Source organism: Typopeltis vanoorti, chromosome 6, assembly GCF_054136105.1.
Source record: "Typopeltis vanoorti isolate ZY-2024b chromosome 6, IOZ_Tvanoo_1.0, whole genome shotgun sequence".
In the NCBI taxonomy this organism is placed as follows: Eukaryota; Metazoa; Arthropoda; class Arachnida; order Uropygi; family Thelyphonidae; genus Typopeltis; species Typopeltis vanoorti.
Genome location: NC_143554.1, coordinates 83,483,586 through 83,497,488, shown reverse-complemented (window position 1 = coordinate 83,497,488; position 13,903 = coordinate 83,483,586). Strand labels below are relative to the sequence as shown.

The following is a 13,903-nucleotide window of genomic DNA, read 5'->3' as shown; positions in this document are numbered from 1 at the left end:
AAATAAAACTTAAGATACCAAGCCAGCCATTCATAAGAGAAACTTATAATTCAGACTCACTTAACAACCAAGAAGTTAAAGACTGCTTTATAAAAGAATTCACAGAATCCCTTAACAAGTCTGACACCACAACTCGCACAGAAAATAGAACACCAATTGATGAAATTAACATGAAATGGCAAACATTCAAGAATAGCATCAATGAAGCAGCCAAAAATACACTCCCACAATTAAAAAGGAAAGGACTTTAGATAAATGAAAAAATATTAAAGTTGATGGAACAAAGAAAAAAGTTAAAGAACAAACCTGAATATAAAAGCATGAATAAAGAAATAAAAAAAAAGAATGCAGGAAAGCCAAAGAGGAATGGATTAATAATAAATGCACAGACATAAAAAAAACCTTGACAAGAAACACAGAAGCAGAGAAACATATGAAAAGATCAGAGAAATGACAAGCAAGAGAAATACAGCAAATCACGCAAGTGTCATTAGAGACTTAAGAGACCATATTCTAACGAATAAAAAATAAATCATGGAAAGATGGATTGAATACACAAGGAAATTTTACGAGCAACAAAGAAATAATATTCCCGAACAGACTGATTTAGAAGGACCACCCATTTTACTTTGTGAAGTTGAAAACTCTATCAGAAAACTAAAACCACATAAAGTTGCAGGAGTAGATAATATCTTGGCAGAATGGGTGAGTGCTCTCGATGAAGTAGGACTGAAATTTAACAAATTTATGCAATAAGATATGAGACTAGATTTCTACCCAAAGCTATTAATCACTCAATTTTCGTTCCAGTTCCCAAGAAAACAAAAGCTACAAGATGTGAAGAGTTCAGGACAATTAGCCTCATCAGTCAAGTATCAAAAGTCTTGCTATATGTTATTCTTGAAAGAAATGACAAAAAAAAAAAACAGAAATAAATGATACACAAAGTGGCTTCAAGGAAAATGTAGGTACAAGAGAAGATATTTTCAACGTCAGATCCATCATAGAAAGGTATCTAGAAAAACAAAAAGATGTATACCTCTGCTTCATAGATTACAAAAAGGCATTTGCAGTGTTCAACATGAGCAATTAATTGAAATCCTTTCAAAAATAGGCATGGATGGAAAAGACATTAGGCTAATAACTTATTTTTACTGTGAACAGACTACATCTTTGAGAATAAATAGAGAGACTGCAGAAGAATTCCCAGTTCAGAAAGGTGTGAGACAAGGCTGTGTCTTGTCTCGAGTTCTCTTTAACCTGTACACAGAAGAAATATTTAATAAAATTAGTAACCTCAAAGGAATCGCTGTAGGGGACAGAAATATTAATAACTCAAGATATGCAGGTGACATTGTTCTTCTAGCTGAAAACAAATATGACCTCAAGATTCTTATAGAGGAAACCCTCAAGTACAGCAAACATTATGGCCTCAGTTTCAATTTTAAGAAGACAAAAATAATGATAATTTCAAGAGAAAAGGAAATACCAAAAATATGCATCCATATAAAAGGAAATAAATTAGAACAGGTGCAGACATACACATACCTCGGACACTTGATCACAGAGAAAGGCAAGACAGAAGATGAAATTAGAAAAAGGATTGAAATTGCAAAATCAACTTTCAGCTATATGAAAAATCTACTGATATCTAGAGAATTAAATCTGAAAACAAGACTAAGAATCTCCAAATATTACATATGGCCCACATTATTATATGGAGTGGAGACATGGACACTCTACAATCTAAATATGAAAAAACTGGAGACCTTTGAAATGTGGATGCTGCAAAGAATTATGAGGATATCATGGAAAGACAAAAAGACAAATGAAGAGGTATTAGAGATGGTAGGCATAAACAGGCTCCTGATGAAAGAAATTAAAAAGAGAAAAGTCAGCTATTTCGGTCGTATTCTAAGACATAACTGCCTGCAAAGGAATTGTTGAGGGGAAAGAGGAGAGGAAGACAAAGACTGGAGTGGATGAAAAATATAGAAGACTGGACCTATTTTTCATATGAGAAATGCAGCAGAGAGGCCCAGAATAGGACAGTGGAGACATATGGTAGTCGATCTCCGGGATAGAGAAGACACCTGACAGGAATATAAAAAACTATATCAAATACAGCAGCAAATGAAAGCTTAGGAAAGACCAAAAATTCAATAAAAGTAAAAAAAACTGATATAATTTTATCTGGGATGATTTCATCATCCCATACAATCATCAGACAAATCTGGAAAACTTATAGAATTGTGCGATTTAGTAATCTATTTACTTTTCTTCTAGGTACCTGAGTGTATGTGCATATTCTTATCTGTATATCTTCTGTGAAGATGCTTTGGTGACCAGTGCAAAAATATTGGCATAATAAGAATTAAATAAAAAATAGTTACTATCCATAGATGTTTTTCCCTTAAAAAAAATACATTGGTATCCATCTGTTGTTCCCATTAATTCTGTTGCAACAGTAGCTCTTTTTACTATTTGTATTGGTTCCTTGCTAACGGTGGTGTCTTGTTTAACTGTATAATGTGTGCATTCCAGCCAGCATGGCATTTGATTATACATTTGACTCTTAAACAACATGGGTTTGAACTATGCAGGTTTACTTATATGCAGATTTTTTTCAAAATTTTTTGGAGATTTGAAAAAACTCTCACATGAAGTTCGAAATATCGGAAAAATTAAGAAAAAGTTTGGTATGTCATGAATGCAGAAAATATATGTAGATGCTAATCTATTTTATCATTTACTACCATAAAATATATTATATGGTACATCTATTATAAACCACATCTATTATAAAAAGTTAAAAAATTTATCAAAACTTATGCACACAAACACTTACAGTACATGTACATGGCACTATTCACAGTCGAGAAATGCAAACATAAAGATGCAGTATTAAATCATAACTTCATAAAATTAACTTATTAATTAATTAGTTAAATTTAATTAATGAATAGCATAAATAAATAGTTATAAAAATTTTATAATGATTCATTAATGTATAGGCTAGGCTACCATGAAGCAATTGTATCGATTACAGTAGGCTACCATGAATCATTATACCTGTAAATGAATATGAATTTCTTTTTCACATTATCTTTTCATTTTTGATGTCTAGTGTTAGTAATACATATAACATCTGTAATCTTTTGTATCATAAGACAATATTGATGTAAGTACTGACAAATATAGTACAGTACAGTACTGTAAATGTATTTTCTCTTATGATTTTCTTAATAACATTTACTTTTCTCTAGCTTATTGTAAGAATACAGTATATAATACATATAACGTACAAAATATGTGTTAATTGACTGTTTATATTATCAGTAAAGGCTTCCCGTCAATAGTAGGCTATTATTATTATTATTACTTGACACCTCCAGGCTATTAGCTTTTGGGAAGTCAAAAGTTATGTGGAATTTTGACTGCATGGGGGTGGGGGTCGGGCTCCCACCCTACATTGTCCAAGTGTCAAGGCATAATTTTAGCCCATGCAGAATTTGGTTGTTTATCCCAAATTGCCATCCTCTCCCCATTCATTCAGTACCCAAGTGGATACCTACTAACAGGATGTTCTTCTCCTGTAGTCCTAAATGAACTGTTGGGTCATTTATGGCTGGTAGGTGATACTCTTTGCTAGCCTCCTCCAGTCGTCTCGGTCTCTTGTTCTTGATGTCAGTTGAGAAAGGGAGGAATTTGTCCATTTTTTGATGTTATCAGTCCATTTCACTCGAGGTCGGCCCCTAACCCTTGATCCCGGAATGATTCCTTCTAGTGCTTGCTTTGGAATGCCATTAGCCCTCTCCACATGTCCGAACCATTTCATCTGTCTTCTTCTGATGACTGTCAGAATATTTTTCCTTTTTCACAGGATGTACCACATGGTAAATGATGATATTAGGTCAGAATCGAACCCAAGGTCCGTTCTCTACATTCTTTAAATACTATATGGAGGCTACTTCCATTTATGCTTTGAGTCTTATATACTCCCAAATTTTATTGTTTAAGTCTGAAATTTATGATTTTATATTCTTATCTTTAATTGCATGTTAATTTTTGAAGATATTTTCATTACAATGTGTTATGTTTTTTCTCTGAATGCACTAGCACCTACAACAAGAGAAATACTCACTTCAACAGAAGTTAGAGTCTAAATGCTATTCAGAAAATACTCATGTGGCTGAAATTGAAACACTCAAAGAAAACGTTACAGAAATTAATAGTAGATGTACAGCGCTAAAGAAAAGTAAGGATGAATGCATGAAGAAAACAGAAGAACTTCTAAGAATAGTAAGATTTTTAGCACTTTTAACTGTTTAATTGCTTAAATGGATTTCAACATGTTGAAATTAAAACAGTAGCTTTTCTTATTAATCTGTATAACTTACAATTTTCAGTTTTCAGCGATTCTTGTTTAAATCATATTTCATGATTTTAAATTGTATTTGAAACATACCAAATATGAAGTACAATTTTTTTAAAAAAATAAATTTTGTGAGAATATGAACATACTTTCTACTTTTTTTTTCTGTTTAAATCAGGTTTCAAAATTTACAGTTGAGATATTAATTTAGAAATTAAGTTTTATTAATACAAAAAGCCTATTGAAAAAAAAAAAATCCATAAATTAAAATATCTTATGAAATAAATCATTAATACAATAGGCCTACAAATCAGTTATCAAGGTTTCTACCTTTGCCGGTTTTCGAAATTCATCTTCGTGATCTTGGATTACTACTAAAATCTCAAGGGGGGGGACTTTTTTTCCCTTCATGTGTTTAGTCGTGAAATTTCTGTTTTGTTCTTCAAAAATTAATTAAAATTTTAATAAATATAAATTATAAATATAAAATATTTATCATAAAAGAAAGAAATTAAAGTAGATGCACTCTTAAAATGACTAATCTTCCATTCCTTTAGTGTTACACGGTGATCAACATTCATTTTAGACAAATTATGGCCTCTACAACCGTATTAGAAATAATTTTAATTTTCTAACATTTTCACCTTCATATTAAGGTCATCTGGAGTATACATGTACAGAGACAAGCTATATTACAATGATTTGATCAAAAGTTATTCTACTGGTCTGACTTCTAATGAAAAATTGAATTAAAATGAATTAAAGGTGGCTTTAAGGTTGTATTTCTGTAGCATTCTGTTTATTTTATCTGATATCCCTTTAATATATGGAATGGTTAAAGTTTTATTATAGGTTAGTTTATTTTTGTTTTTAAGTGAGGTCTCATGAAGAATTAATAGTATTTTGGTTATAGCCATTTTTTAGGAAGTATTGCTGATAACTTTTAATTCATCTTTAAGTGCTTGTTCATTGGAGCAAATCTTCAAAGCCCTGTTTTTAGTGTGTTAATGACACCTAGTTTTTTGTGTTGGGTGGTGGTGGTGGTAGGAGTTTGTGTGTATATATTAGCCAGTATGCGTAGTTTTCTGGTAAACAGTGAAGGAAAGATTGCCAGAAGGAAGATATGTGACAAGTGTATCTAGAAACGGAAGTGTGTTCTGCTTTTCAACCTCGATTGTGAATTATATGCATTTATGTTGTTTGTATAGGTGTCTGGTGGCCATGGGGCCAGATAGCAAAAACATCGTCAACGTATTTAAGCCAGACTTTGGGTTTTAAAGGAGAGGAATCTAAAGCACATTGCTCAAAATATTTCATGTAAAAGTTAGCAATAAGGGGGATAATGGTGAGCCCATGGCTGTGCCTTCTTGTAACCAGAATGTAGTACATGTACAAAGAGCGCTGTGATATCAGGAGAGAATTGTCATTGTAATTAGGATTGTGTCATTGATTGGGATGTCTGTGAAGAGGGCAGAGATGTCAAAACTGACTAATAAATCATCTTTTCCAGTGTGATATCTTTGATTTTGTTTACAAAGTGTTGTGTGTTTTTAATATAGGAGGGGGAAATGACCTATCAACTCCTTGAGTGTTGGTGATAACTGGGGATGTCTGTAACTTCAACTATCAGACAGAGCAGTACATCTCTTCGTGAATCTTTGGTAAACCGTAAATTCTTGGGAATGAGCGTAGCGTGGAAGTAATTTTTAACTATATCTTCTGGCCAAGTAGTGACTGATTTAATTAGCTTTTCCGTTTTCTTTTTTATTCAATTGGTTGGGTTATAGTTAACAATTTAATAGGTGCTGTTGTCGAGACTATTAGATTTAATTTTTTCCAAATACATTGTTCTATTTAAAATAACCGTGGCACTGCCTTTATCGGCTCTAGTAATTATGATGCGCAGATTTAATTTTGGCGATTTCACCACTGCTAATTCAGATTTTGTTAGGTTGTTATTTATTACTTTTTTATAATTTAAATTTAAAATGTTCGAGGTTTCCTAGAATATTTAGCTAGACTACAATAAAACTGCAACCATTTCATACATTAAAGGGATATCAGATAAAATAAACAGAATACCACAGAAATACAACCTTAAAGTCACCTTTAAACCTCTTGCAAAATTAAAAAACTTACTCAGCTCATCCAAGGATCCACTTCTTCCACTGGCCCACTCTGGAGTACACCATATTCACTGCACCTGTAATTTGCCCTATATAGGAGAAACAGGACACAATTCCTATCAGACAAAAGGAACATAAACAGCACATTAAATTTAATAACTATGGTGAAGCTGGCCTGTCTGATCAAGCCCTGAATACTTTATGTAGAATTGATTGGAAAAGCACCTGTTGTTTACATCAGTGCTTCCCAAACTTCTGGATGTCAGGGCCCCCTTTGTAAAAATTAAAATATTTCACGGCTCCACCTTGAAAAAAAATCGTAATAGAGAGATATATTATTATAATATTTATTGTATTTATATTCAATACAAAACATACACAGTGAATATTGCAAAAATCAAATGCATATATTACATTTTTTGCCTCTTACCGTTTGGTTCTGAAGACGATGCAGACTTCTGGTAAAATATGAAATACTGTCCTTTTTTTTTAGTCTGTTTCTGCTTCTTCTGATTATACGCGAGATTTTTTTTTATTTTTTATCAGCCACTTATCCATCTCAGGGTTAAATTTTTTAATAGAATAGATCAAATAATATCACCACTTACCGATACTGCACACCACAGACTGATAACATGAAATTAGTGAATATTACCTGAATAAGGGAATCCCCAGACCAGGAACATTTTTCTCTTTTGTGACTTTTCTCCCTTTACGGTAATTAAGCCTAACGCAAAACAGACAGCAAATGCAGGTTATTAAAACGTGCATATGATTGGTGCGGTATTAACAAAAGATCGCGCAACCGAAAGATAAAAGCATAGCTGACAATTGAGATGAAATGCTAACTCTCTTCAACCGAATTCCATATGTGAAACTGCCATAACATTCATTATATATAAGGGTAAGGGTAATGAGTTTACGGTGATTCTACTGGACCTTGCCAAGGCCTTTGACAGGATTCCACATGGAATTCTAATCAGTAAATTGCAGCATATGGGAATGGACATAGGGTTGGTGAGATGGATAGGAGGGTGGTTGACGGAGAGATATCAGAGAGTGGTTTACTCGGGAGTAGAGTCCACAAGACGGCCTGTGACTAGTGGTGTGCCACAAGGATCTGTTCTTGGACCACTGCTGTTTAATTTGTTCATAAATGATATAGGAAATGATCTGAGAGGAACAGTTCATTTGTTTGCGGATGATGCGAAGTTGGGTAGGGCAATAGTGAATGCAGATAACGTCAAAATTTTGCAGGATGATTTGGATAGATTGGAGGTCTGGGCTAAGGAGAATGGATGTCAGTTTAATGTGGCAAAATGTAAGGTTATGCATTTTGGGGTGAAAAGATTGGCGGCAGTTTACTGCATTGGTGGAACCGTGCTCCAGGAAATTGATGAGGCACGAGATTTAGGAGTGTTGGTAGATAAGGAATTGAAATTTAGGGGACACATTGCAAAAGTGACCAAAACAGCTCATCAAATCACTTGGTTGCTGAAGAATACGTTGACAAGCAGAGATAAGCAGGTTATCGTTCCTCTGTATCGAGCCTTGATAAGACCCCATCTAGACTACTGTGCTCAGATTTGGTCACCTAGGTTTCTTCTTGATGGGGAGGAGGTGGAGAGGATCCAGAGGCGAGTGACCAAGATGATAGCAGGTCTGTGGAATGAACCGTATGAGAACACGTTGAGGATTTGTGGGTTGCAAAAATTGGTTGATAGGCGGAGAAGGGGAGATATGATTGAGACATTCAAATTACTGAAGGGTTTCTATAAAATTAATTCAGAAGATATTTTTGAGAACAGGGCTGGTTGTGGAAGGACTAGGGGACATCCATGGAAACTGGGCAAAAGTGTGGTTAGTAAAGGTGTTAGAGCTCTGTTCTTTACTTTTAGAGTAGTGAATGAGTGGAATGCGCTCCCTGAGTCTGTGGTGGATGCTGTGACAGTGAATGAGTTTAAGGCGAGGTATGATAGATACTGTATGAATGTCAAATAGTTGTGATGAATATGATTTGGGGCCTCCCTCGATGAGTCTAATGACTCCCTGGAGTTGCCCGTAATAATAGTAATAGTAATATATTACTTAGTTTTAACACTTTTACGAATTTTAACACGTTCGGTTGAATTTTATTGCTGCCTTGGGAAATCGAACTCACACACATCTAATTAATAACAATAGTTTTTAGTTAGATACTGTGTTTGCCCATGCAACATATGGTTTTGTTTCAGCCTATACAGCATAGTTTCTGTATGAGGGGACATGTGATTCATTAATTAGTGTGTTTTTATCCCAGTTGTCTCTAATTGCACTATTTGTTGAGAAATATATTACACAGACTCCTCATACCTTATTCATTGGCATAATAAAAGTACTTGTTTTTATTGCTTCTGCAGTATAGTGGCTGTTAGGGAGGCGTGTTGTTTACCACTGCAAGCGAGTTACTATCTCCCCACATGAACTGGTTTAAGCTTTTTTTTCATGTGTGAAGTATATGCGAAACTTTTATTGGTAACAGAAAACTAGCTCGGATGACAGTGATAATATAAAACGAGTTTTGATATATATAGTCAATATTAACAGTCCCTGATTATGAAGCGTGATGAAAGGGACAGGAAGATTTGGAGCTTCCCTGGAGAGCATTCGTAGTAAATATAATTAACCACTGCTTTGAAATGAAACATATGAATAAGCAATATTTACTAATATTCATTAAGTGCCGAAATATGCAGGAAGCAAAGTTTGTGAACCAACACCAATGTGTGAATTTTTCCATTGAAATATAAAAAATAACAAAAAAGAAATAATAAATAATAAAAGTTAAATACGTTTCTTTTAAAATAAAAAAAAAATCTACTTAGTCTTAAAACATTTTAAATTTGATTTCATTATTTCACGGCCCCCCTCAACAAAACCTACGGCCCCCAAGGGGGCCGCGGCCCACAGTTTGGGAAGCTCTAGTTTACATCACATCAAAATGTGATATGAACGTAAATTTAAGGAGGCCTGTGAAATTCTTATTAACCACCCTAATCTTTAACAATAATGATGGTCTAAAAATCCCAAGAAATATGGAAGGCACATATTCTACCCACATAACTTTTCTCCCTAAGAGTTAATTATAAATAGGACTATAGGTAATCCAGGATCTTAAATCTAATATAACAATTATGTTAAGTTGGGACATCATTTTTGCTGTCATAAAACTATCTATATGAAAGAATGTTTCTTTGATGTTGCCTTAAATAGAATATATCTTTGTAGTTATTTTATTTCATTTATTTATTTTAATTTAATTTTATTTTTACTAGAGGTCAATCCAATAGAATAACCGTTGATCAAATCATTCTTTTTTTAGCATACTGTGTGAATACACACACACACACACACACGTGTGTGTATAAAGAATTCAACCCTATATGAAGGTTGAAACTTTGGGAAATAAAAATTATTTCTAACACGGTCGTAGAGTCCATAATTTGTCTAAAATGAATGACTAATCTCCCATTACTACAGAAATACAGCCTTTAAACCTCCTGCAAAATTAAAAACACTCACTCAACTTATTCAAGGATCCACTTCCTCTGCTGGCCCACCCTGGAGTACACTGTATATACAGAAATACAACCTTTTTTTTTTTTTTTTTTTTAAATTAACACACCCATGATATTTATTGAGGTTAAGGAAGTTCTTCAAAACTGATCCTGTGTCTAAGAAATATCCTCTCAGACTTGTAGCAACTTCTGCAGCATACTGGTCGTGCATTTAATCCTGTGGGTTGTGGGTATCCATGGCATGATCTACTGTCATTTGTCACAATGATTATACAAATGTAGCTGTTTTTCAAGGGTTCTGTGTGTGTGTGTGTGTGTGTGTGTGTGTGTGTGTGTGTGTGTGTGTGTGTGTGTGTGTGTGTGTGTGTTAACAGATAACCTAGTTTAAGACAAGTCGCAGGCACACTTGCATAATCCAGAGTGTGTTAATGGACAAAGTTTATCATGAGAATGGATGAAGGTTACTAGTTAGATGTGTGGTTCAAAAGAAGCATTACAATTTAAGAATTTCAATTAACTTTTCTGATTTACCTCAGATATATGAGATGAGAATAGTTTATTTGTGGTCCTGTGTTCAGGTGAGAGAATGATGTGGGGAAGGACATGTGGTATTTTGTTTATTTTATGCAGGTTGTAATAATTGACTTAAAAGGTGTGGTGAAGATAAATGAGTTCTGTGGCAAGAGGTCTGTCCATTAGAATAAATAAACCTTCAAACTGCAAGAGATGAAGAAAGTAAAATAGGAAAGATTGGGGGAGGGATAACCAAGAAGGAAAGGAAGAAAGAGTAGGGACCAGTCTACAGATAATATAACAGATATATATTACATGAAATAAGGCATAGTCCAGCAACAGGGTACCTTGGATTTGCCACTTCCATACTCACTAAAGTGAGCCCTTGAGGGACAATAAGTATTGCTGAATTAAAATTTTGCAGGCAGTAATTTTAAATTATCTGGTCCTAGAGGATGCATGGTAGGATATCAGTTTTTTTCAGTTTGAACTGTTTCCATAACTACCTAATTTGGGTAGTGCTTTATATTCAATAAGTATCTTTTGGGACTCTGAAGATGGATTTACAATCCACTGAAATATACTCCAAGGTGGGCCAGCAGAAGGAGTGAGTCTTTGGATGAATTGAGTAAGCTTTTTAATTTTGCAGGAAGTTTAAAGGTAGCTTTGAGGTTGTATTTCTGTGGTATTCTGTTTATTTTATCTTATGTCCCTTTTGTGTCCCTAAATCCGTAAATATGAAGGAATGGTTATAGTTTTATTGTAGTCTGGTTAATCTTTGTTTTTTATTGAGGTCTTGTAGAGAATTTTGTTAATAGTGTTTTGGCTGTAACCATTTTTTAGAAAAGTATTGCTGATAAAAAAAAAAAATTGCTGTTAAATAAAAAATATTTTTGATAAAAAAATGAATTTAAAGTTATCAGCAATACTTTTAATACAATACGCAAGGAATAAGAAAAGTATCAGTGACTATGTTATTGTCGATAGTGATGTTTTCTTTTTGATGCAGGACACCAGAGTGTACAGAGGATTTGAAATTGGAAGTGATCACTATTTAGGCTTGAGCAGGATAAAAAATAAATTTCATATCGAAAAGAAGAACATATAACAAAGTTTTAAAGCAAATAAAAGTTGAGTAGCTCTCAGATATGAACTGTAGACTAAAATACACAAACGTTATTCAAGAAAAAATGAAAGAGTTTGAGAACAGGAAACAAACCTTGGAGATTCAGTGGCAGTCCTGAAGAAAACACTGATTGATTCTACCAGAGAGCCTATATGGTGAGGTTGTCTATAAGGATAAAATCAGAACTCCATTGTGGACACAGGAAGTTAAAGAGGCAGTGAAGGAAAAGAAGAAAGCATATCAAAAGTTCCTGTCAAATAAGTCAGCTTGTGCTCTTAGAGAATATAGAGACAAATGCAAGAATGCCAAACACTGTGTAAAACTAGCTAAACAAAAGTCATGGGAGGACTTTGGCAAGAACATAGAAAATAAATATCAAGAAGTGGCAAGATATCCTGGTGGTTGTTGAAGAAGCTCAGAAATGGAGGAAAGAGTGCTGTAAAAGGAATTAGAGATGATAAAGGTGACATGAAAACTGGAGAAAAAAATATCCTTGAAGTATGGAGTAATTACTTCGAAAAATTGCTAAATGAAACTAGCAGCGATAGCACAGTGGTAAAAAAAAAACACTCAACAGGATGCAGTCAGGAATACATATCCATACTTGAAGCAGAAAAAGCATCAAAGGCCTGAAATGTGGAAAGGCATAGGAGCACATGATATCCAACTAGAAATGCCCAAGGTATAAAAGTCTTACACTGGCTGCACTGCATAGCTCAAAAGGCTTGGACAGAGGGACGAATTCCAGATGATTGGATTAGAGCTCTCAAAGTACCCATATATAAAAAGGGAAATAAAACTGAATGTGAGAATTACAGAGATATTTCCCTTACTGAGTGTTCCTGGTAAGATTTATGCAAGTACACTTGAGAAAAGGTTAAGAAGGAGTGTGGAAGAAAAGCTTGGTGAAGAACAAGCTGGATTCAAGCTAAATAGAAGCTGTCAGAATCAGATTCTCACTTTACAACAAATAGTCAAGAAAGCATGGGAATATGACAAAGATCTGTATTTAAGTTTTGTAAGTCTGGAAAATGCATATGACAAGGTCCCAAGAGAGAAGCTATTCGAAACACTACAGTTGTATGGTGTCAGTAGGGCATTATATCAAGCAATACTTAGTCTTCATTTGAGTTGTAAGTCAGCAGTTAGAATTGAAGTACAGGAAGATGGTTTAATGTTAAATCTGGTGTCAGACAAGGATGTACATTATTCCCTCTGTTATTCATTATCTATATGGATCACATTATAAAGGAAAGTGGTATTAAATCCTGATATCAAAATTGGAGATGTTAATCTCAGCCCCTTGTTTTATGCGGACGTTTTAAATAAATCTACTACATGTCTGCAAGATTCCCTGACGAAATGGAATAACTGTTGTAATAGATTTGGTAAAGGTCAGCACTAACAAGACAAAGAAAATAAACAGAAATATTGAAAATATCAACTGCATTATGAATGGAGAACCTATAGAACAAGTAAAACATTTCAGCTACTTAGGCACAATTTTTAGTGAAGATGGTAAATTAAATATGGAAATAGACAACAGAATCAACAAAGGTGGTGTGGTAAGCAGTCAACCGAATAAATTTATATGGAATAAGAGAGAAATTAGTCAAAACACTGAAATAGCTGTATACAAGACAGTGTTCAAGCCAATTTTAACTTATTGGTCTGAGAGCTGGATCAAAAGTAAAACACTTGACCAAATACTTGAGACCGCAGATATAAGAGTTATGAGAAAGATTAGGAGCATGAACAGATGGCATCAATGGCAATATCAATATAAAAAACAAGGATATTAGGATAGAGCTTGACACTGTCAGCATCTAGGAATGCTGGTAATCTCAGGTGGTATGGTCACTTAAACAGAATGGGCAAGGAAAGATTAGCAAAACAAGTGTTCTCTGCCTGGTTGGCAGGAAAAAGACCAAGATATAGGTGGATTGATGTGGTAAAAAGTGCCTTAGAAGATAGAAATATAAGATCTGATAATGTTGGAGTCTTGACAGGTAACAGATTGATTTGGAAGAAAATTGTAGATAGGAAGTTAGTAATGATGTAAATTTTTCATGTAGTACTATCATATCCTGTACCCCCCCCCCCTTTAGAGTACATGGCAGGAATTTGATGATGATGCTGATAACTTCATTCAAATTTAACTTCACTCGGGATGTTTCTTATTGTTAAGATGTACTTTAAGTTTAAT

The 13,903-nt window shown here is 34.1% G+C and overlaps 1 protein-coding gene across 2 annotated transcripts in view; it reads left to right on the top strand.

The window, feature by feature from the left end:
- LOC150105642 (protein Spindly-A-like) overlaps window positions 1-13,903 on the top strand; it is a 203,450-nt gene that overhangs the window by 40,734 nt on the left and 148,813 nt on the right. For both annotated transcript variants that reach the window (XM_090394965.1, XM_090394964.1), the window contains exon 3: window positions 4,120-4,302. In XM_090394965.1, coding sequence (XP_090251091.1) covers window positions 4,120-4,302 — 183 coding nt within the window. The remainder of the gene's footprint in view (window positions 1-4,119; window positions 4,303-13,903) is intronic.